Source organism: Dipteris shenzhenensis, chromosome 29 (genome assembly GCF_047967505.1).
Source record: "Dipteris shenzhenensis isolate YYH24624 ecotype China chromosome 29, Dip_SZ_1.0, whole genome shotgun sequence".
Classification (NCBI taxonomy): Eukaryota; Viridiplantae; Streptophyta; class Polypodiopsida; order Gleicheniales; family Dipteridaceae; genus Dipteris; species Dipteris shenzhenensis.
In genome coordinates, this window is record NC_141624.1 from 40,239,476 (window position 1) to 40,264,469 (window position 24,994).

Genomic DNA, 24,994 nt, shown 5'->3' on the forward strand with positions numbered 1-24,994 from the left:
CTAAATAGGGATTAGTAGATGTCTCAACTCAAGCATTAAGACACAGGCTCAAAATGTGATGAAACCATGTAAATCGGTTCAAGTCCAGATTGCTTGTTTCAGTGACCATTGAGGGTGCTTAGTATTGCAAAGCTATCGAAACCTTGCTAGGAGTCATGATCATGTGTCATGTTGATGTTGAAAGGTGGCTTGAGTAGTCTAAAAGCTCATTTCCATGGAGCATAAAATACTAGAAAGTAGCTTTATTTTCCTGAGCTCGCTAGATTCCCACAACTAGCCTTGACTATCACAGGGCCATAATTTGGCTATCGATCACCCACCACCTGGGCATTTCGGGGCATAGCCAATAGGTTGGCAGGGTCTTCTCTAATTTGGGCATGTTGCAGTTTCTTTTCGTAGACATGGGAGAGGTATGACATTTTGTATAGGTTTGGCACTTTCTGAGAACCAAATGCCCATGAATACTCAACAATGTTGAGTGAGCATTTTTCGATGGTGAGTGGGAACCTATTCTAACAACACATTCTCGTGATGCCTAGCTCAACATTGGACATCTTCCAGACGGTGAAAATAAAAGCTGTGTGAGAATTGATTTTTTTTGACAATTGCAACTACATTTGAGACACCCTTAGGCTAGATTCAAACGGGGGCGGTAACGAAGCCCCCTTTTGGGCGGATGGCGGTGGTTGTGTCATGTTAGCATATAGTCGAACAAGAATATAACGTTGTATTGCCAGACATTCACCATAGTTGTGATGTGGGTCCTCTGGGCTACAAGAGTGGTCATTGGTTAATTTGTAGAGTGACCTGAGTTTGCTACTTGAGTTTTCTTATCGGTTAACGGCCTAGGGTGGTTGGTGTTTGGGGGGGGGTTCCATCCCTGGACATTGTGACAAATCGAGTAATGCTCCTTCTGCACAGATGCACTACCAGGGGCATTTAAGAACCGATGGGACGATGAGGATGGCGGGAGGGTGGCTAGTGAAACGGTACATTCAAGCCACACACTAGTACGTTCGAAAAGCTCATCGATTGTCGGCGGCGGAGTGCCATCCACCGCCCTAGGTGTGCAAACGAGCCTAGCAAAGGAACATGGATTCAAAGTCGCACTGAGACGTGCTGCAGGCCACCGCCACCCAGGTCCCACACTCGCAAAGCTCTGCATGAGCGCACACCCGCCGGTGCTCGCACCTAGGGGGGCTGGAGGGGGAAGGAGGCCTGAGGAGGATGAAGGGATGTGGCAATAGGAGACAGAGGAAAGTACAAAGGGCGGACGTGAAGAGGAGATGCAAAGGGATTGATAAAATTTGAATAGAGCAATATGGACTCTGTTCCCCCTTCGGACGGCAACGGGCTTCATTTTCTTCATCGTCTTCTTCTTCTTCATCCTTTCGTCGAATCGATCACAACATTCCTGTGGATCGCTTCTCAATTTCTATCTCGAATCACACAACATTCTCTTTATCCTCCAAATTTCTCCTCCCTTACGCAGAAAATTGCTTCCTCCAGCGCTTCTCGTGGCCACTTTGCCTTTACCTCTTCCCTTGTGGAAGGAGAAGAGATACAGAAGCGCTTCGATTGCGACGTTGGAACATGTTTCCGAAGACACCGTCGCAGCTGGCAGCTCTCCATATGTCTCGGTTCTGGATGAAGGGGAGGTAAGGGAATCGGCAGGACATCTTCAGTCTTGGAAGCTGCAAGCGAGGAGAATGCCAAGGACCCTGAGAGCCATGGATATCTTCTCTAACGTTCAGGGTCTTCGTTCGTCGGTTCCTGGATTTCAGCTCCAACTTTCATCAGTAACATGGCAAATCAACTGGATTCTGGAAACCTCAATGTCCCTCAAAATTTCAAAGTAGCTGCCAGACAACTGTTTCATCCTTGGGGCATGCATTTGCTGACAGAAGGTCGCTGAGGAGGACCCTGAATTTAAGGCCTGCAAACATGGAAAAAATAAGCGTAGCTGTTCGTATTCGGCCACCGACAAGTTCCGAGTGCAGCAAAGGAAATCAATGGAAAGTGGTTGACAATACAATCTCGCTCTGCAGCCCATTTGGCACCCCCGTATCTGGCCAAGCTTATACATTTGGTGAGAAAGTATTTTACTAACTTTGAATGTGCGAGCATGGTTTGTCGAACCAAGGTTCTGAATATCTCGACAGCCCGCTGCGTTTTGTTCGCCTTTGGGTTTGCGTGAGCTAGATTTTCGAATAAAAAGCATGAGCTTGAACGCAGATCATGTGTTCGGAGCGGAGGTAAAAAATGGGACCGTTTACGAACTCCACACCAGGGGCGTCATAACATCGGCATTGCGTGGATTTAACGGTATATTGCTAGCCAGTCGTAGTCCCACTTTGAACACGTAAACAATTGCTCGCTGAAAGACTTGATTATAACTGTGAAATGGGTAAATGTTGACAAGCGAACCATTTGGAACTATCCAGGTACAGTCTTTGCATACGGGCAAACGAGCAGTGGTAAAACATACACTATGAGGGGTTCCAAGACTGATCTGGGATTGATAGGTTTGGCTGTTTGCGAAGTCTTCAGCGACCTACTAAAGGCCAGTGGTGCTCCTTATTCCTCAATCTCGGTGCTTCTTCCCCTCAAAGTTGCTGGGTCTTTTTGTCTGCCCTGCCTTTAACTGTGCTGTTTGACTTTTAGCAGATTGTTAATAGGGAGTTTCTTATACGAGTATCGTACATGGAGATTTATAACGAGGAAATAAACGATCTATTGTCTCCTGAAAATAGAAAGCTTCAAATTCACGAAAATCTCGAGGTAATATTATCTTTAACTCCCATTCTTTAACGCGTTGTTGTTTGCACTCTTGATATGCCTAAAGCTTGCATCTGAATACTGTGTTGTCACATTTTGTGACTTTGAGCTCCTTTTCAGAAGGGGATTTTCGTTGCAGGCTTAAGAGAGGAGATAGTGAATAGTCCAGAGCAAGTCTTTGAACTTCTCGAGTTTGGAGAAGGTGGATTTTAGCTTCCATCTGTACAATATAACAATTATTGCATTCCATCCGTGCTGAGGTAATTTGTTTTTCCAGTCTTATGGAGTGGTTGAGTATTACCTTTTCAGCTCGTCGTCATGTTGGGCAAACGAATATGAACGTGTACAGTAGCAGGTCTCACACTATTTTTCGCATGGTGAGTGCTTCTGCCTTGGTTGTAAAAAGAATCTTTTGCAATCTGTCCCATCAAGCAGGAGTATATGAGTCATTCTTAGGACTAGGTCTAAACATAGATACAATGCCAAATGACAGGTGATAGAAAGTAAGGACAAGCATGCTGAACCTTGCGCTGTAGATGCAGTGCGAGTGTCTGTTTTGGTGAGCAACATTTCACAGTAAAGTTCTTTTGCTTTACATCATTTGCCCAAATTAAACTTACCATACATTCTATACCGAGAGTATTTGGACTGCCTTTCCACCCTCACTTCCATCGTCCCTTCATCTTTGTGAGTGTTTCCAAACAAGCCAAGGCTAACGCTTGCCTTTTTGAAATTTCTTGCTCCTTTCACAACGATCCACATTGCAGAATCTTGTAGACTTAGCAGGTTCTGAGCGTGTAGCAAAGACCGGAGCTGGTGGAGTTCGCTTAAGAGAGGGAACTCACATTAACAAGAGCTTGATGACTCTCGGTAATGTAATCAAGAAGTTAAGCGATGGTGCCGCTAAGCAAGGGTAGGATACATATGTTCATTCAGGCTTGTCATTGTTGGTTGCTTTTGTTCACAACATTATGGAAAGTTATCTATTCCCTGCAGTCTGGTTTGCTTGTGTGTCTTGTTAACGTCCGTTACTCTGTATACAGGGCACATGTACCATACAGAGACAGTAAGCTGACACGTATTCTCCAGCCAGCCCTAGGGGGAAATGCAAAGACCGCAATTATCTGTACTGTAGCACCGGATGAGGCAAGAACTTTAAAAGCAAAGGCTCCTGTTTAAGGAAAATTGGAACTTGACTTGTCCCACCCACACTTTATAGACCCCGCTTCCTACCTTACCTTATTTGTAAATTAATCTCTTGAAATTTTTTGCAAATGCAGGTCCACATAGATGAGACTCGTGGCACCTTACAATTTGCAAGCAGGGCTAAAAGAATCATGACTTGCGCACAAGTGAATGAGGTGCTATTCTTTCTTACTTCTTGAAAGGTCTTTTTACTTGTTTCTCATTGCCAGATACAAAGGGAACAATGCAACCCTACCTATTCCCTTCCTATGCATTCGAAAATTGTCTTACTGTGAATATTTTGCTCTCTGGGGCATTGCTGTATCCAGAATTTTAGACATTTTTTTACTTTTAAATCAAATGACGATGGTACTTCATTAACCATCAAGGGGGAATGGAGGGTGTCAAGTAGAAGAGGGTTGTTGAATTGACTCACCTTCAAAGTTACATTTGTACACTGGGCATGCATGGTGAAGGATTATAGGCATACCTGAAGCAAGCCTACAATGGCTTATGCTTTCAAACTTACCTTAGAAGGGGGTCGTAGGAGGGACTCTGGATGACTGTATGAAGGACTGTAAGCAGATCTTATGGCAAGCTTATGACCTTATGTGTTCAAACTACCACAGAGAAGTGTTTAGTATTTTATGAGCAGTATATCGTTTTTGATTTGATCAACATGCAGCATCAATATCCATAGCAGAAATGGATGCATCTCAATTCATAGTGATTATAGTGCATGCACATACAGTTCTGTGATTTTAGTGCATGCACATACATAGCCGAAAATGTACGCATCTCAATTCATAGTGATTATAGTGCATGCACATACAGTTCTGTGTGACCATGTCAAAGGCAGCATTTACAGGAGGAACTAAATTTTTTGCAACTCATGAGGTTTGCAGGTGCTGAGAGTGAAGGGGGGAGCCAGCTGCTGCATCGTGGCTGCCGTTTACATGCTAGAGTATTCTGTAGGGTGTCACTCCCTAATTGCCATCCTTTAGGTGCTTTTGACGGTTGGATGGAGATTCTCTTGAACCACTCACCTCACAGTCCTTGGCACCCCTAAATACTTCCTAAATACTTTAGGAAGTGGCATCCTTTGGGTGCTTCTGACAGGATTGGATGCAGATCCTTCGCTTCCTAACTACTTTAGGAAGTGCCATCCTTTAGGTGCATTCTGACAGGGTTGGATGCAGGTTCTTTTGAACCACTCACCTCACAGTCCTTAGCACTTACCTTTTGTTATGGTGGTGCTCAACAAACGGAAGTCCCCGAAGCCATTTTGATGAGGATTGTTGATGCACTCAAGTGCCACTCACACTTTCAAAATTTGAGCCTTGAGACAGAGCAACAAATGTCTATTTCTAGTTTGTTTTTCTTAAACAATAAAGAGTTTTGTTTGTAACTCCTACTTGAGTACTTTTTGTTGTTGTTGAAATAGAGTACTTTAATATTGCTTGAACTACAAAGTTGAAAGATACAAGCTGAATGATGCTACAAAGGAGAGTATGTCCAAGCGCTGCAAGGCCAATGCTCCTACTAGTGTGACTCACTAATGGCTTGTGCTGCCTTCACACTTCTGAATTGATCTACGTGAAGGTACAGAGATGAATGCCAGGTGGACTGCTTTTACTTTCTTCCAAGCCTTCTAGATACATCTTTGACTAAATTTGGTCATAATTGTTTACCTTGTGATGCGATTCAACTCTGCTTCTTTATATCTTCAATCTAAGTTGTCTACTGAGAATATTATTGAACATTTGCCCATTTGACCTACCAAGGAATGGCTTCTCATTACAGATGCTTGGCAGGTAATGAACCATTTGTAAATAAGTCACATCGTCTCACCCACATGAGCGCCACTGCTTTTTGCCCAGAGGATTTGCCCTCAAGGTTATTGCGAGGACATGGTGGACCTGTTGAGGCATATGGCAGCTTGGCAAATAGAGGGGCAGCATGCCTTTTTCATAGAGATGATCTCCCTTTCCTTCTTGGTCCCTATGGGGCGGGTGGTGTGCCAGGAGATCAAGCATTGCGCACCTAACTCCATCATCTTCTTGAGTTCTTGCGAGAGGACAATATGGGAGATAGTGGCCAGCATCACTGCTTGGAACATTTCGGTTGGCACGCTGCAACACTAGGGATGAGGAACATCAAGGTTGTCTGATTGCCATCCTTGTCAATGTTTGACTTGACATCAAGACAGCTGAGTGGCAGGAAGTTTTCTGCAAGGCTTGGCCTGCAAGCATTTGTTCACTTTTATGGATCACAGAATGCAATGCTTGCATAACCCAACACACTTGTTGTTAAGGCACCTTCTTCTGGCACGAGCTAGAACCCCGTAAAGTAGGTTGAACATAGCTAGTTTTGTGTTCTGAGTGCCGAGATAGTAATTGAGTCTTTGTATTGTTTTCACCAGTTTAATAGAAGTCTTTGGGCAGACTTTCATGCATTGTATCTGAATGACCTTGCTCCATTGTCCTTTCTTTCCCGAGAACAATTGTCTAGAGGTGAGCAACTTTTTCCCTTGTCTTCATGTGTTTGGTTCTAGCACACTGGCGTTCTCCATCAAGGTCACCTAGTTTTGCGTGAACATGGCCATTATTTGTGCCATGGGATTATACCATCAGAAGACAAATCTTGATGAAGGCTGATGTATGTTGAGAAGAGTAAAGCAGAACAGCAAGTGCTCATCATTACCCTTAGGGGTACGAAGTGAGATGACCTCTCAAACTCACTGTAATGGCTGAGACTTGCATAGGTTTGCCTTCTGTTGCTGATGTCCTCACTCTAATTGTTGACCAATCAGGCTGCAAATTTACCATTCAAGATGAAAACATACAACAATGCTCCAAAAGCGATGATTGTTGAAGGCAAGGCTGAAATAAGACTGAAATAAATGTGGATCTAATGTGAGAGCAAAGGGAAGGGAGAACTGCTCAGAGCTCAGAGGAAGGAAGATACAAGATAAGAGAGGGAGGAGAGAGATAATGATGATTAGGTGTATCATCCACGTAGATAAAAAACTGTCTATGCTTGTAGAGGCAATTGTTGAACGTTAAGGCCTTTGCAACGACATACGTAGGTGGTGTTTTGTAACAGGACATCAGTGTAGATAGAAATAAAGCAGTGTATTGGTCTGCATGGAAGATGCCATCTTAAATTGAATTCAAAGTAAAATTTTCATCGATCAAAGCATGGTTGGTGTCTGAAGATATTTATTTGAGCACTATTATCTCTATTAATTTGATTTCAAACCAAAATTTTATCGATCAAAGCGTAGTTGGTGTCCAATTTTTGTTCTTTGAGCTTTTTCACCATTAGGTTGCAGCTTAGTGACAGGGGACACCGGGTTTGTTCAACTGCCATCCTAGTCACTATTTAGCTCGATATCATGTCAACACCATTTGCACCATATGTAGATATCATCTACATACATCTTCAGTGCCATATGGGAGCGGGTATTGAGGGTTCTAGGATGAGCGTCGAGAGGGAAGAGCGTCTCTTTTGGGAAGAAAAGCCTATTGAATCCTGGGAATTTGGAATTGCAGATAATAACAGATGCGGCTCTCCTAAAACGTCAGCAGCGGGAAATCGAGGACCTGCGCAAGAAACTGCAGGTCTGAATCTCTCTCCAATATTATCCTGGAATATTAATACATTTGAATTCTTTGATTCATTGTTTGACTCCCTCTTTTTGACAGGGTTTTCAATCAGAGGTTCTGGAGCAAGAAATACTTCATTTAAGAAATGATCTGTTGAAGGTGCGTTGCAAGCATCTTGATTCTCCTCTGGCTCAAACTTAGTCACACAGAAATGCACACACACAGAAATGCACACACACAGAAATGCACACGTCCACACCTGCGTGCACATACTCCCATGATTCGATGTTCACTTCAAATTTTGATGCAAAACTAATTGCATGGTGTCAGTATGAGCTGGAGAGAGAGAAGCTAGCATTGGAGCTACAGGAAGAGAGGAAAGCACAGCTTGAGCGAGAACAACGCATTAAAGAGCAAGAGCTGAAGATCGAAAATCTAAGCTCCTTGGTGATCACTTCAGCCTTAGATGATTCGTCGAACAAGGTTCGTCTTTTACCTTTTTGATAGCACAGGATTGAGTTTCCTGAAAAAGGGCTTTCCTTCCTTGTGACAACATATAAAGAAGTTTGCTAATGCAAGTGGGGATGTTGGAAATTCGCTGTTTATATCTAGTAAATAATCAAGGAAGGTGCTTGAGGTCGTTTTCTCACAGTTGTATAGCTAAGGTACTTGTGATAGGTTCTCTGTAAAAAAAACAAAGGTACTTGTGATAGGGAGATGTGCAATTAATTACTTTCAGTTTTGAGTTTAAACGTCAAACTTGTCATTAGTATGCGGATTTTTTTCATGAAAGGCTGGTCAGAACTTTACTTGTTCTGATGTAATATCTTCAATATGCCAGAATCTTATACGTCTGCTAGCATCCAGTTAGCCATTTAAAATCGAATGTCTTATAGGAAGGCTCTCTTTTTAATCGAAAATAATAGACTTATTGCTGGAGTTGAATGTGGTATGGTTGTCCCAATAGGTCCCCCAATCAAGCAACTAAACAAAGAAAACATGATATTGGCGACCAGCTGTTTATCTGGAAACCAGATATGTTACCACCGAACGCAAATGCCTTATTGCTGTATCAGGAATCACCACATTGCACGCATACATCCAGAGATACGCACTTTGAGGTTCAGACAAGATCATGCGGCTCTAAAACCTTCAAGGGTGACTAGCAGGGTCGGTCTTATTCTTGCGAGATTACACTTCTTATCGTCCAGGCAAACTCAATGAGATAGCACATGCATGATCACACTCTCCTATGTCCGCACAAACAGAACTACAATTGCCAACAGCTTCCAGAACACCATTACCTCTTTCTCATAGTTCACCTCCTGCCATATAGAGATAAATTAAAAAATTCACAATCCCAGGATCCTAAGGCGCCTAGAATTGCTCGACAACTATATTCAAATAAGCCCCCCCTTTGCCTCCGTATAATTGATGGTTTGTTACACAATTCCAAACCTCTTATGCAAGAAAGAATATATGTGCCGTCAGCATACCGAGATCAATATTTCCACGCTTTTCGTGATGGAATGTTCGGAGGTCACTGAGGACTCCTCAAAGTGTTAACAACGCTCAGTCGAAGTTCTTCTGGCCCAAGCTGCACCACTCTCTTCACATCTATGTTCAATCGTGCCCTGTATGTTAGTCTTTAAAATCTCCGCAGTCAAACCTTTCAGAAACATACAATCAATCTCAGTCACTCACCCATTTGAATTGATAATGGGGCCTTGCCCACGTCGACTGCCGCAGGCAACACATACATCATCGTGCTAACAGATTACTCACAACCCTTAAAAAAATGCCGTTGCTACTGAGGTGGCAGACTTCTTATTGTGGCTCATGGTTGTCTCGAGCAAATTTTGTCAGATCAATGAATTGATTTCTTTTTTTTCCTAGACAATCAAGTGATTTCAACCCAGAAGTTATACGAATTGTGACTGACAGACTAATTGTCAAACAACAATTTGCCAGTCCTCACCGTCCCAAGTGTAATGGCCTCACCAAACGCCTAACTCGCAGCAATGTACTTAAACCCGTAACACATCAACTGGGACGTGTGAATACCAACACAGGATTTTTTTCATTTGTTCGATAGAATTCTGCAGAACATTTTCAAAGGGCTTAAAGCCGTCATCGGATCTTATACAATAATATTCCGTACCAGTCAGGACAGGTTTAGCTGATCTTTAGCTAAGTGCATCGGGCCTTATCAAGTAATCAAAGCCGTACATAAGCTATAGAATAGTGCAGTGAAACAAAAGCCACAGCTCATGTCTCCATGATCAACTCTTGATCATCGTGAAGCAAAAACCACAGCTTATGTCTCGGGTGGGGAGGGATGTGATGACCTTTGGCCGCGTTGATGACGTCGTTGGCTTAAGTTGTGTAACATTCATTCCTTGAGTCGTTCTCCCTGTAATCGTTATGGAAGCCTTTGGAGAGGATAAGGGCTCTAAGGTCCACGGATAAGGTTGAGGCTAACTAGAGCGAATCGATTGGACCTGAACCATTAGGATGATGCTCAAGCTCCAAGGATGGGGATTGGACAAAGCCATTGAGGACGATGCCAACAAGGGGCAGGGAGAGGCCACGGGGAGGCTTTTCCTTCATATGAAAGTGGGAGTGGCAAAGCCATAAGTCACTTTCATATGGAGGAGAGGCAGACTCATGGCTTCTCTCGGTCCTCAAAGTCATGGGGCGAGGAGTTGACGCACTAGCAATTAAAAGATTGATATGATTGGCAAGTTAGATAGATTTTGACACTTCAACATTTAGGAAAGTGCTTTGATATGATGTGATGGGTAGCTATGTAAGATTTTGACACATAGAACCTACCATTTTTCCATGATTTAGGGAGACTTGATCCAACGGTTGAGATCTCATTTTCGAGTCCCCATGATTTTGACAAAAAGGAGATAGATCTGACACTTCTACATCAAGGGTGGTGAGATTAGAATTGGACGTTTACGATGATGCCAAGTGGCTTAGGGTCTTCTTTTTGATATATTAGTAAACATAATTAGTTCAACTCAGTAGACATATTGTGGCGCGTTTGCCACGTGTCTTGTTGTGTGGCAACACGTAAAGGAATATTTGGTGTTAGAGGCCAAACATAAGCGTTGAAGCCTCTATTTTGTATTCGTCGTGATTGCCATACCTTGGTAGCGCACCGATCGGATGTAATGTTGGTTGAAAGGTCCTGAAGAATAGTTGACCACTTTGTGTGGAGCTTTACCTTCATGCGTCTGTTGAGTTGTTTTGGTTATCGTTGCCCTTTGTGTGCGCTTTTTGCTTTGGCGTGTTACGTTTCGGTGGAGACGTAGGCTATGTGCACTTCTCGGCCTTGGGGATGTCCAATGCACCTCGTTCATTTGAGGACCTTATGAACACTAATCACTGAAGGTATTGTGTTGGTCTATCTTGATGATGTGTTAATTCATAGATCAACTTGGGAAAAGCATCAAGGTTTGAGAAGTGGTACTTCAACTATTCAATCCTTTCAATTTACGCCTCAATTGTGCCAAGTGTCATTTTGCCCAAACCTAGATCAAATATTTGGGTTTCATAGTTTCGCATGCACCTAGGTATTCGGTCAGATTCCGCTAAAATCTAATCCTTGAACATCTATTCGGTTCCTCAAACTTCCAAACACTTGTAGTGTTTTGGGGCATGTTTGGTTATAGCTAACCCTTCTTTTGCAGTCTTTTACAACTCCTTCGTCCTTTCCACTTGACATTTGAGCATCAATTTGTTTTTGATGCTATTCCTCGATTACTCAGAGCCAACGCTCTCCTACACTACCTGGATTTTCTAAGCCGTTTCTAGTTCGCACTATGCCTTTGATTGTGGGTTGGGCGCCGTTCTTATGCAACAAGATGACCAAAGGTCAATGGTGCCCCATCATCTACGCTAGCAAAGCACTATCCAATGTGTAAACAAATTATTCCGCAACCGAAATTGGAGTGTTTGATTGTCATTTGGGCAGTCCAAAAATTTCACCCATATCTTTACGGGACTTGTTTGTATTTGCAGATGGACTATGCTACTCTCACTCGGAAACAACCGGTTGATTGGCTCACTGGGTTCTTCTGTTTTATAGGACAACGATTTTCTTGTCACTTATCGGCCAAGCAAATTTAATCAAGTGGTTCCTGTGTCTTTTATCAATCCGTCCAAACGCATTCCGAGCCATCCACTCGCTCTCTCCTCGTCGACCGTCGCACACCTCTTCCTGTTCTGTGCCATTCTTTCGTTTTGCCTTTTCTCCAGGAGCTTCGTCTCTTGTAAGCTCACAACCCCACAACCGCTCCTCTTATTCGTCAAGCCTGCCACATTTGTCATTGGACAAAACTTTCTCCAATATAGAGTTACAAATATTAGCTCATGCTACCACTTTCAAGGCTTGAATGGGTTTAAGTATACACCTTGGAATGCGACACAATTCAAGAAAAGGGAATTGTCCTGCTATTGCCATGCATGCATTCACAATGTGTGGAGATCATGTGAGACTTGGGCGTGAAGAGGCGTAGCCACGTCTACAAGATACCGAAGCATTCGATGCATTAAGGGCTTAATTCGGGAGATATGGGTGGTGGTGCGAGTTTTGCAAAGCAAGTGCACACTGGGTTAGAGCATAGGTCGTCCCTCCCATATGCCTAGCGACTAGAATAAACCTACCCATTTGGGGGAAATTTTTCAGCAAGGCCACGCTTTCAAATGGGATAGTACAGCATAACGAGATCGTCGATCTCATACTGGGTGAAAATGTGGCCATTGTTATAGTAGTGGCATTGACGAGCCTGGGCTTTCCGTAGATGCGCAACAGCATTCTGGCGAATAAATCTGAGAGCGTCGTTAGACCACTGGATGGCATCGCGATTTTAATCTTTGCCACGTGTCTTGTTGTGTGGCAACACGAATATCCGGCGTGAGATGCTAGACATAAGCGTTGAAGCCTCTACTCTATATTCACTATGACTGCCATACCTTGGTAATGCACCGATCAAATGTAATTTGGCTGAAAGGCCCTTAAGAGCAGCCGCCCACTTTGTGTGGAGGCAGACCTTTCGGTGGCTTTACCTTCGTGCGCCTGTTGAGTAGTTTTGGTTATCGCTGCCCTTCGTGTGTGTTTTTTGCTTTAGGTCCGTTACTATATAAGTAAACTACTTCAACTCCATTAAAGTGAACACAATCACATTTCCATTGTTATGCACTATGTGATGCAGAAAGTGGTCTCAACAAGAAATTTCATAGCTTTTTTGATGCAAAATGGTATATCTTTACACCATGAAGTCTATTCTCTAAGCTTACCACTACAATGCCTTTTTCTTTTCAAAGGGTTTCAAACAAGTACACATGTTATACGATGTAGATCTGGTCGACCTTTAAAAATCCTTAACTATAGTCTAGCAGTCTTATTGTCCATTGTTATGTTAAACCCTTATTTTCTATATTTCAACTTGCTTCCCTTCAGCAAAGGTCCTTAATGTATTCACAAGAGGTCTTAAATGTACTGATTTCGTGGAGTTTTAAATTTTCAAACATCTTTGACCTGCCAATTAAGGGAATTGAATGGCGATTGGAACGCACAATGGATGAACTCTTATATGTAATGTGTAACTCCAACACCTTATGACAATGCCTTTGACCTATATTTTTTTTGAACGTCCAGTTGTCCCTTGATTTCTACATGATTTGAAACTTTGAAAGAACTGGTGTGTCCCCTTACAAAATTAGAAGTGCATCAATGCATGATTAGAACAAAGCTTGCAATTCTTACATTTGAAATCTTGTTTGTGAATATGGCTTTCAGGAGAACAGTAAACACATGGAAAAAGAACCTTTGATTAACAATTTTGAAAATCGCCTTATTACTGTCCGGAGGGAAAGGCATCAAGTTCCAGTCAATTTTGACCAACTTTCTGAGGAAAGTGGTGAAATGGAGTTGCTCTGCTTTAAAACAAATGACCTACCAATGCCGCCAGAATTTGGAAATGTAGCTGATGAAGATTTATGGTTTAGCTTGAACGACGGGAAACCAATAGCTGAGCCAGATTTTTTATTTTCTACACCAAGCCGATGGACATCTTCAGTCGGTAGCACAAAAGAAATCAAAATTTCTTCTGTAAGTTCCTTCCCCTTATTCCTTTGTGTTACTGCCGGGGTGAACCATTATCCCTGTCCATGAGGAAATCTTGATACTAAAACTAAATTTTCTTTACAGAGAAGAAAGTAGCAGGCTAACAATTGCATTACCTACACCTCAATAATTGAATGCAGTTGATCTTTTTTCTATTTGTTTTTTTGGGAATTGGGTTGGAGGGGGCTGCGCATAAAGAATTCGATCCTGCAAAGGCAATGTACTGACTGCTTTTTTATTATAAAAACCAGGTTTTTAATGCTTTGACAAACTCTAGGGCAAAATCAGAAAGGTACAAATCCCAGCTAGAAGAAGCTTGGAAGGAGAACTTGGAACTTCGGGTATGTTTAAAATTATTGCTAAATGATTCAAATTGAATTTGATGTTTCTTGAAAAGTTGCTTGTTTATATAATGCTAATGGCCTCCCGCCCCTAGTAACTTTTCTTACTAAACTGTAAAACATTTGCTGGTTATCAAATGTTCAACAACCAGACGTCTATAAAAAATTGGATCTAGCGTATCCATCTCACAGGAACAGAAGAAACAGAGTATTGATAGGTCGATTACATTGTTTGTGCGAGAGTGCACACACGGTTCATATGTTCATCCATCTTTGTCAGTATCGTTTCATTTGGAAATTGCATATCCTGGACTTCGGAAGTTTTGAGTTCTACTTACAAACAACTAATTCACCAATGTCGGTGCCCATTATGAACATTATGCGGAAATAGGTTATACGATAGTTGTTTTAAAAAATGTACATTTTCCTTCTATCTCATGAGGTTGGTAGGATATGAGGCCTCTTTCAACATTCCTTCATATTAAATCCTGATCCATTTTTGTCGTATATCTACAGAATCAACTTCAGGAACAATCTATATTTCAAAAGCAGCTTGCAAATGAGCTTTCAGAATTGGAAAAAGAAGTGTGCACTGCAAAGCGAATGACTGAAACTGTTCACGATTTCCAGGTCAATCTCTCAAATACCTACGAAAATTACTCGGATTACTTTCTAAATTCAAGATGATGCTCATAGTGTAATGTGTTTGTGATAGGAGTATCTTGCTACACAGAAGTCTGAGATCCATTCAGCCATAATGCAAGCTGACCAGCTGAGAAACATCCATTTACAGAGTTTGGTAGAAAAAGTCAGACAACTTGAACTGGAACTGTTGCAATGCAAGAAGGAAAATTCCGAACTCCGCATGCATTATCATGGTTCGCATGAACAGCGTCAGTCTTCTGACGTTACAACCATCAGAGTAACTGAGGAGAGTGTAAGCAAAGATGAAAGATTACCAAACACTGCAAATTGCAAGCAGAATCCATCGCCTGCTAAGGTGAGAAATTTCGAGGCCTGTAATCTTGACGAAAACATAAGATCTATAAATTGTTTGGTCGTAGCTTGTGCAGTTACTAATCCTTGGTAGCACTGAATCGCTGTATGCACAGGACACTTAACAATCATTCTGCATTTGCGAGAACTGCTTTTAGATAATTATGAGCATCAGGTCTGATTGTAAAATATAGTAGAGTTTAGCTGTCTTAATTCAGATTTTGGCACCTATTGCCATTGTTGCAGGAAACTGGTGCTCCTTTTATTTTCTCAGAGTGCAGGGTCGACAGATATCGCAACAAGTTGCCTTCCCCTGATGGTCAATTGTCTAATGGTAGTGCTTTTTTGCTTTCAAACAAGAATAACGAAGTAGCCTATTAATGCTCTTTACCTTACCACAAGATTTGGACAACTTACTTCAGTGAATTGTCAAAGATGGGGCCGAATCTCTGTGCATCAAGTTGAATTTAGACTGAACCCAAATATAGTCCACTAAGTAAAGAAGCACTACAAGAGAAAAAAGATCTGGTCACATATAGTGGGTATAAAAATCTGGTAATTTGGTTATGTTCATAGTTGGAGAAATTTGAAATCTGCCTGTATGCTGTTGGGTAAGGCTTCAGCTGGGACGCCTGAGGCCGTAGGTAAGACACCTTAGAGCTCAAGCATCTGAGAGCTCAGGTGATTAGAGCACATTTAATGAATGAATCACCACCTCAGTACCTACACGGATCTCTTTAAGGACTTGAAGGCATTGTTTCGCGAGTCAAAAGAAAATATGCTTTTGTTTTCAAAGGTCTCCCATTTGTTTTGTACCAGGTGGGGCTGCACTCACGTCAACGTGCGAAGACTTCAATGATTTTAAGCGCACATTGGTCTTCCAAATGCCTGAGGTGGATATTCGGGCAGGCGGCATGCAGAAGGTAAATCAGGCCACTGCCCTTTGTTCCCGTTTTCCTATAGTGGGGCTGGTATTGTTTTGAGTGTTGTGAAAATAATGTGCACGGTACATAAAACATCGTCGACTGAGAGGAAACTGGCTTTACGTTTTATGCGCCTTTAAATGCCTCTTGTGAGCAGGATTACAACATTAGTCCACCAGATGACAACTGGCACGCCAAAAGCAGAGGAGAGTGTTCCGTCTGTCATCTTGACGAAGAGGAATTCGTGAAACAACAGAAAACCAGCAAAGAAGATATGCCTACAACAAGTGGTGATTGCCCCCCTGAAACTGAGGAAAACAACAAAGCAAACCAAAGGCGGCTTAATGGCAGCGATGCACTGGATTTAAAAGACCACGAAGCACTAATAGAGACGTTACTAATGTCCAAAGAGCACATTCGGGGGTTGGAGAGGCAGATCCTGCTGGCTAATCTCGAGAAGGATAGGACTCGCTCTTTGTTGAAAGAGCATGTTCATGCACATGAAAAGAGTATGGTTGCAATGAAGCTAGAGAAGCTTAAATTTGCAAAGGAGCTCAAGAACATAATGGAGGCCATTGCAGTCCAGGACAGCTTCGTGACTTCGATTTGCCGTGGGATAGAGGAGTTTGAAAAGGGGACGGACCTTGAAGGTCCAAACTTTAGAAGACAAATAATCTCAACCTAACTTGCCAGCAAACATGTGCAGCTAGAAGCTTGAATTCATTACTCCACTGGAGGCTATAGAGAACTGACTGCCTTAGTGTCAAGATATGGTCATTACCAAAATGTTTTTGCTAGCGTTGTCCATAAATCAGTAACCAGCTGATGTATGGCCAAACTGCAGAAGCATGATTTTGTAAATGTCTAGAAGGAATTCTCCCAATGGAACTTTGATAACGCCCCTTAGGTGGGGCTTGTAGGCTTACGAATTGCAGATGCCTCTCCAAAAAGGACCCAAAACATCTCCTTGCGTGGTTGAGGACATTGATTTGCAGATACCCTTTCCAGGTACTTTCTCATGAAGTCCGCTTCATTTTTTTCTATTTAACATTCTTAATCTGTCATCTTTGCACCTCCCTTTTAAACAGTATGTTCCTTATTTTTGTCTGAATGCAAGACTTGGATGTCTCTCCACCGATGTGTGTTTTTGAAAAGCAGCATGGATCAATGCAAAATTTCCAAGGCAAAGGCGATATTCTTCGGGTTGTTTGTGTAGATATATAAAACTGAAAAACTAATTCTCCTTGGAAGTTTATGTGTCATTCCCTCCACAGCTAGGTCATTTAAAAACGTGTCGGGTGGAAAGGTTTTTAGAAAAGCTTGATTCCATTGCAATTTTGGTTAGGACCAGAGAGCCTTAGCATTTTCCATATTGTTCTTGTGTGAGAAGGCAGTCCTAACATAAAGCAAGTACTCTTATTCTTGCTTGTTTGAAGGTTTGATTTCCTAATGGAGTAACTCCACGTGAAGGTCTTAAGCTTTTGAACATATCCATGTCTTGTTAATTTTCTGCTTGTTATACTCGTGATTAATATCCCCATCACCCCTTCAAGACACACAATCATGTGAGCATGCATGTGGATAATGGATGGTTGTCCTTCCACACTCAACATGTGCTAGGAGGACAACACAGAGTCCAGACATGTGATTTAATTGCCATTTCTCAATCACATTAAAAGATGAAATTATGTGTATTATTTACAATGGAAATCTTTTTCGTTGGCTTGAAAAGTTCAAGATCAGGTTCGTTAATATGTTCACTTGTAAGAAATAAGATTGAAGAAATATCTATCTTTTAAAGAATTGTAGGTGCATGCTTTTGCCAGAATCAATTATTAATAGTAATTTCTGCCTTGATGGTAGTGATAATCTATCTTGTAGATTGGGCCACCCCTTATAGCTTAGGGAAGTTTTTGTGGCGACATACAAGAAAGGGAAACCTTACCCTCTCTTGTGTATGCTTGGTCTCATCATTTGGTTCATGCCTTACGCAATGTGAACAAGTAGATATAATAGAAATTCAAATCGGAAATTATTTGGACAAAAAACTGTGAACTGTTTTGTTGCATGCCTTCTGATTCTTAGTTTTCTTGAGAAAACGTTTATGCTAGGAGCCTTTCGGCATAAAGCTTAATAGTAACCCCCCACAAGAGGACATGGGGGAGGTTGATATGCAGCATGTTATGGGAAAGATAGGGCTTGTTTGGAGCACCATGTGGGCAGCAAACTGCCTGCCAAATGAGTAGCAGACAATAATCTGGGCAGCCACCTGGGTCACCCTTTTTAATTGTATGTCTTGGTTCAGGGCTAGCATAAGGGCTTGTAGTAGCCCAGCCATGGCTGAAACAGTGGGCCAAGGGACTGGGAAGGCAGCCAACTAGGCCTTACAGAGGCCAAGGGAGACTGCTTGTCGGCAGTCTGTAGGGGGGACTGCTTGTCGGCAGTCCTACAGACTGCAGTCCGCAGCAGTCTGTAGTCTAGTAAATCTGGGGCCCTGGTCCGTACAATTTAGACTGGTCAGGTCAGCTAGTCCTGAGACACTTCAGCCCCTATAAAAAGATCAGCCTGCAATAATTCTGAGTTTTCCAGGTACACTAGACGCAGATAAACAACAAACTACAAGAGCTATAGTTGGTGCACTACTGATTGGCAGTCCTGCAGACTGCAGTTGGCAGTCTATAGTCTAGTTGGGTCAAATATGGGGCCCTAGTCCGTACAATTTAGACTAGTCAGGTCAGCCAGTCCTGGGGCCCCTATAAAAGGTTCAGCTTGCAATAGTTTTGAGCCTTCCAGGTACATAAGAGGCAGATAAACAGTAAACTACAATAGCTATAGATTGGTGCACTGAAGAGGAGCAGGAGTCTCATCCTTGTAGCTACTGAAGCCTACTGAAAGCATGTGGCAAAGAGGAGTGTACAGCAGAAGGTACAACATTTGATGACTTCCCTCAGTGACAATATGTTGTGCGTGTTGGTACATGTTTACAGGTTTTACAATTGGTTTTGACAATATTCTGTAGATGATGGGGACTATTCAGATGGTGAAAGCAAAAAGAAAAAGTTGGACATTTTGTTAAGAACTGCAAGAAGAGGTTGACCAAGCAAAGGAGGGCTTTGGTTTGTGATGAGAGTTTGCAGTGACAGTGTCCATACATTCGTGCCCACGACGTGCGTTGTCTTATGCATATTTGTATGATCTCAGGGAAGTCTTTCGCTGTGAATAGCAGGCAAGTTCTCTTGGTTATCCGGACCTTGCATGGTATGATGCATGATCGTATATTCTTCAACAATAAGCTCAAGAATTCCCATCAAATTTGGCAAAGATCGTGTGCTATATGTTGTGTAGAAGCAAAGGCACTTGAGAAAAGCTTACTTGAAAGAGGTGCCTTGCCCTTTCAACCATATCATCTTTTAGTTGTCTTAGAAAAAGAGTTTGGAATGCATAGTAGCAATTGAGCTGGGCTTATTTCAACTTCATGAAATGTCATTCTAACTATCTTTTTTATTTTGGTCTTCTTTAGAAGATGGTTTCTTCTTGGAATTCATTTCATAATGCTCTATTCATGTAATATTTACCATCCCATATGTTTTAAGAGCGTAAATACTTTGTCAAAAAGAACAATAAAACAATCTTAACTTAAAACCATCATTGATAGCACATTGTGGCTTTAAAAGCACAAAATTTGTGCTCCTAATAATTTGACAAGAACGGAAAACAAAGGTGTGAATAACAGTGGGGAGATAATAGTGCACTCTCACAGTGCATTGCAACATTGTGAGCATGTAAGAGTTCAAAGCATGATGACCCTATCACTAGAGGCCTACTCTCAAACATCAAATCTCCATACGACAAGAATCCTTCAAGCAAAACCACAGGGATTAGGTTCATATAAGAATTTGACTCAAATGGGATCTTGTTTTCTTTAGCTCTACAGCCAAACAATCTAAAAGGAAGTTTTATGAAAAGTGGTGCATGAATTACGGTTTCACTTGGATAAGGTGGAGCACACAATTGTGTAGCCATGAAATTTTAAACTCATTTTCCTTGCCATAGTGAACTCTAAAGGTAGCAAAATTGACATCTTCACCTATTTTGAGATAAGGCCTTGCATAAAATTATAGAAAGACATTCTAACTATAATGTTTCCAAGAAGGAAACCATCTTTAGAAGAGGACAAAAATAGAAATGATAGTTAAGAATGACATTTCATGAAGTTATGATGCCTCTAACTCTAATTATGACATGGCAAGCTACTCCAATGCATGAGTTCATCTTGACCAAGTTTGATAAGATGTGGTGAAAACTTGTGTAGTTGAGGAATTGGACATGTCCCCAAAGATGTTTAAAAAATGACTATATTGGTGCAACTTGCTACATTACATGTGGCACTTGTTTGAAGATTGTAGATGCGTTACAAGTGATTAGTGAACACAATAAGTTCTGCTCGTGTTGATCCCATGGTCACTACATCCAAGTAGGTTTTAAGTGACCCATGGGTGTTGCCATTCTAAAAGGTGGCCCTTGGAATACTTGGCATAGCTTAGTATTTCATAATGGAGGGAGGGAGCTTTCTTTTTATCAGAGAAAGAGGAAAATTGTTTCTTGTATCTCTAATTTCTTGATTTCCCCCCTCTACCTCCACGTTTGTTCCTTTGACCTCTAGACTTGTTTAAGGGCTACTCGATTGGGCACACTATTACTATCTTTGGCCTCCATATTTGTTTGATTGTCACCTTGGGATTGGGAGTATTTGGGGGTGTGGGGGCAGTAGGGGTGGTGGCCATTTGAGGGACCCCAATATAGGTATTCCATTTATAAAAATATTGGACCTTTAATAGGTCTTTGCATACCCATTTGTGGGTCCATGGTGACCTCTTTGGTCCTCTTCTTCATTGCGTTGAGCAGGTTTCAATGGATTGGAGTGCCTAGCTCGTGGTTTGGGTACCCATACTGGTACTCCACTGCCTTTGGCTACTTGTGTGGCTAGCAAGCCCTTGTTGGGCCCACCTTCAGGTGGCACTCGGAGGGGTGGTTATCACGGTTGTGACCTAAAGATTGGACTTGATGATCATGTTAATATTGCTAGGGCTAGTTTTAGTTTATCGTCTTTAATTTCTTCCAAGTTGGCCATGTTTATAGAAAGAGGGGCTAGTTCTGTCATTATTGCATTTCATTCATCAACCTATTCCTTAGCATGTTTCTTTAAGCGCTTGAGCTTGGTGTAATTAATCTAATGTTTGTCGTGTTAGTGGATCGTAATACCGCTTCAGTTTGCTTTTGTTGATATGCATGCTATCTCCACCCTATTAGAGTCTCAATGTAGGCTGTATCCTAAAAAGCCATTAAGGATGCTATAAGCTTTTACTCATTGCAGCATGTGTTTTGTGTATGAAAGTGATCAAAGATATAATGATTAAGGTGATAATGATCAAGGGGATAGTAATCTCATCTAGTGGCTACATCAACCTTTTTAATGTCGATGTAAACTTTGATCTTGTTATTTATCTTCACCATGTACGATACTCAATCAATTTGTTCAATCTCATAAATGAATCCAAAATTTGGAGATCTTTTGAAATGTGAATGACAATTCTAACACATACAATAGCACCAAAAATTGAATATGCACGGAAACTTATGAAAAGACAAGAGGCAATCATTGGGTACAATCTCCCTCCTCGAGGTGTGTGGCTCGTGATCCCACACCAAGAGTATTTATAATATTGAAATAAGAGCATGAGCCATTGATACAAAGTCACGTATTCATCTCTTGAACATCCCTTTTCCATACTTTTATCTTGAGCATTCTTTTACCATACTTTCTCTTTGTCACTCATTTACTCACGTACTCATCCAAAATTACATGCAAAAAGTGGAAGGCTTTTAAGCACTCTCCCTTATAAAAAATGTAATGTCCCTTGGCCATTTAATACATTACATAGCACTAGCATAAAACCATGGCATTTAGCCTTTATTCCCTTGAGCTTGTTTATTCCCATCCATCCATGTCATTTCCTGTTCTCAATAAACCAATCCACCATTAGTCAAATACTTAGCGCAATGATATACATCAAAGGATTAGCCAATCATGCTAAGTAATGGTCTTTATAAACGACTACCCATTAATGTGAGTATTTCTAAATGGCATCACCCATGATACTTATTAATGGCACACGTTTAGTTAGGCGTCCCTGACTAAACCAAAGTATTAAATAGAACCCTTATCATGTCTGGTGCGATCCTATAAATACTTTACGTCATTTCGAACAAGAGCTTTAAGAAATACTTTCTCGTAACATTCTCTCTTGCTTAAAGTGCAACTGACCTCAGTTGTGATTTTGTTTATATGAGTTAAGGATATCAGGATGGTCTTGAAAAAATTGCTCGGGAAACCATTGTGCATTTTCTTTTGGATGATTTAGTTAGGCGCCCTTGACTAAACCAAAGTATTAAATAGAACCCCTATCATGTCTGGTGCGATCCTATAAATACTTTATGTCATTTCAAACAAGAGCTTTAAGAAATACTTTCTCGTAACATTCTCTCTTGCTTAAAGTGCAACTGACCTCAGTTGTGATTTTGTTTATATGAGTTAAGGATATCAGGATGGTCTTGAAAAAATTGCTCGGGAAACCATTGTGCATTTTCTTTTGGATGATTTTTAAACTTCAATAAATAGGAGTTACAAGTCTTTCCTTTGCGCGTTGTTCTTTGCTGATCATCTAGAATACAATTAGGCTCAAGAACTTCAACTTCATCCACAATTAAAGGTGGTTCTTCATTAATAGGATGCGTTGGGAATTCTCCCTTTAAAGGTTTCAAGAGATGAATGTGAAAGGCATTATGAATCTTCCAATTATCGGGTAATGCCAAACAATAAGTCAAATCATTTATCTTAGAGATGAATGTGAAAGGCGTTATGAATCTTCCAATTATCGGGTAATGCCAAACAATAAGTCAAATCATTTATCTTAGAGATAATCTTGAAAGGTCCATAAAATCTTGGTTCTAATTTTACTGCAGGGCATTTTTCCACACTCTTTAAGCACCTCTTTTCAATTCGTAGAAGGACAAAATCTCCTTCTTTATACATCATATGTTGTCTTTTCTTGTTTGCTTGTTTAGTATACTTTTCTTGAGCTCTCTTGATGGCTTCAGTCACTTATCTCATGATTTGATCATAATTTTTTGTAAATCATTACCAGCTTCAATCTTTTGACTAATTCTTGTAATAGGAATCGATAATAACTTTCCATATATGATTTCAAATGAAGCTCTTCCTGTAGCAGAATGGATTGTGTTGTTATAAGCAAATTGCAATAAGTGCAAATAATTATCCCAATTCTTACCTTGAGAATCAACATATATCCGCTGCATATCCAAGATAGTATTATTGGTTACGTCTGTTTGTCCATTTGCCTCAAGATGGAAAGTTGAAGTAAAATCCACTTTAGTGCCAATAAAGTCCTCCAAAAGGCACTATAAAACTTGGAATCTCGATCTGATACTATAATATTTGGTAATCCATGATGTGGGAAAACATACTTCAAATACATGTGTGCCGCTTGTGGTGGAGACAATGTCTTTTTGTAAGGCAAGAAATATGCTTGCTTGCTAAAGTGATCGACGATAGTCGAGATCATGTTATTTTGATTAAAAGTCAAGGAAAATCAACTAATAAAATCCATGGATATTTGTTTCCAGGACTGTGAAGGAATATGCAAAGGCATTAATAGTCCTAGTGTTTTTTCTTTGAAACTTTTAATCTTCTAACAAATCAAACACTCAGCAACATACTTAGAATTATCTTTCTTCATCAAAGGCCAATGAAATTCTTTAACAATACTTTGATAAATTGAAGTCACCCCTCGATGTCCCACATCAGGAGGTTGATGCATTTCCTCCATAACTTGTAATCTAAATGGTTTGGTGACGCAAAGTCTTTTCTCATAAAAGAGATATCCATCATTAACTAAATAGCTAGATATAGGACTCCAATTGTTTTGTTCAAGCTTAGTCCAGAGTCATCTTGATAAGAAATTTTCATTGCCTCGAATGGTTGTATTTCAATCACTAAAATGTGGTTGATTTGTGGTCTTCAACTTAATGCATTTGCAACCGTATTTTCTTAAGTGAACTGATATTGAATCATTGGTTGAAAACTTTGAATAAAAGAAGCCCATTTGATATGTCTGTCTGAAATCAATGGTTGCGTCAAGATATGCTTAATGCTTTGTTGATCATTCTTGATCAAGAATTCTGAGCCCATTAAATAATGCTTCCAAATCCTTAGGGCATGTACCACTGCTATCAATTCTGTCAGAGGTACTATAATTGAATTTTGCTGGCTTAAGCTTTCAACTTTCAAATGCTATAGGATGATTATCTTGCATAAGCATAGCTCCAATCCCCGTCCCACTTGCATCAGTTACGAACACAAAGAAAGGTCATGAGAAATCTAGTAAGTGAAGTACTGGGGATTTAACTAAAGCTTCTTTTAGAGCTTGAAATGATTTATCATGGCTTGAAGTCTAAATGAACTTTGTAGTTTTCTTTAAAAGATAGGTCAGTGGATTTGCTAAGAAAGCAAAGTTCCTAATGAATTTCCTATAGTAACTACATAAGCCTAAAAATGATCTTAGCTCATGTATATTTGTAGGCTTTGGCCATGTTTCAATACATTCCACTTTCTTTGGGTCTACTTGAATACCTTGACTCAAAACAATATGACCCAAATATTCAATGCGATCTTGAAAGAATAAACTCTTCTCAGGATTGATGTACAATTGATTTTAGTTTAAAAGAGAAAAAGTCAATTTCAAATGTTCCTTGTGATCTTCAGTATTCTTGGTGAAAACCAATATGTCATCAAAGAACACCACTACACAATGTTGATGCTTTAGAAAGATTCAGTTCATCATTCTACTAAAAGTAGCTGGAGCGTTAGTCAAACCAAATGGCACAACCAAAAACTCATAATGACCCGTTTGCATTCTAAAAGCTGTTTTGTAAACATCTGCTTCT

The 24,994-nt window shown here is 40.8% G+C and overlaps 1 protein-coding gene across 3 annotated transcripts; it reads left to right on the top strand.

Moving 5' to 3' along the window:
- The first annotated feature begins 1,361 nt into the window (after positions 1-1,361).
- Positions 1,362-17,076, top strand: LOC147882834 (kinesin-like protein KIN-7L). 3 transcript variants are annotated; one of them, XM_087400945.1, is made up of 20 exons: positions 1,362-2,089; positions 2,236-2,325; positions 2,445-2,563; positions 2,668-2,781; positions 2,899-2,980; positions 3,088-3,155; positions 3,272-3,337; positions 3,546-3,691; positions 3,822-3,924; positions 4,059-4,139; positions 7,518-7,586; positions 7,671-7,730; positions 7,902-8,054; positions 13,384-13,695; positions 13,962-14,051; positions 14,568-14,681; positions 14,767-15,051; positions 15,294-15,381; positions 15,867-15,970; positions 16,128-17,076. In XM_087400945.1, exons 1-20 carry the CDS (start codon positions 1,945-1,947, stop codon positions 16,653-16,655), a joined length of 2,817 nt encoding a protein of 938 aa, XP_087257071.1. In that variant the 5' UTR covers positions 1,362-1,944; the 3' UTR covers positions 16,656-17,076. The 3 variants fall into 3 exon arrangements, with proteins under 3 accessions (XP_087257071.1, XP_087257073.1, XP_087257074.1); XM_087400947.1 differs by having other exon boundaries at positions 14,845-15,051; XM_087400948.1 differs by lacking the exon at positions 15,294-15,381 and having other exon boundaries at positions 16,128-16,357.
- Positions 17,077-24,994: the final 7,918 nt, after the last annotated feature.

Excerpts from the sequence above, each read along its gene's own strand:
- LOC147882834 (XM_087400945.1), top strand. The coding sequence starts at position 1,945 with ATGGAAAAAATAAGCGTAGCTGTTCGTATTCGGCCACCGACAAGTTCC. Across the intron at positions 3,692-3,821 it reads GATGGTGCCGCTAAGCAAGG|GGCACATGTACCATACAGAG; the intron begins GTAGGATACATA and ends CTCTGTATACAG. Across the intron at positions 4,140-7,517 it reads CTTGCGCACAAGTGAATGAG|ATAATAACAGATGCGGCTCT; the intron begins GTGCTATTCTTT and ends TTGGAATTGCAG.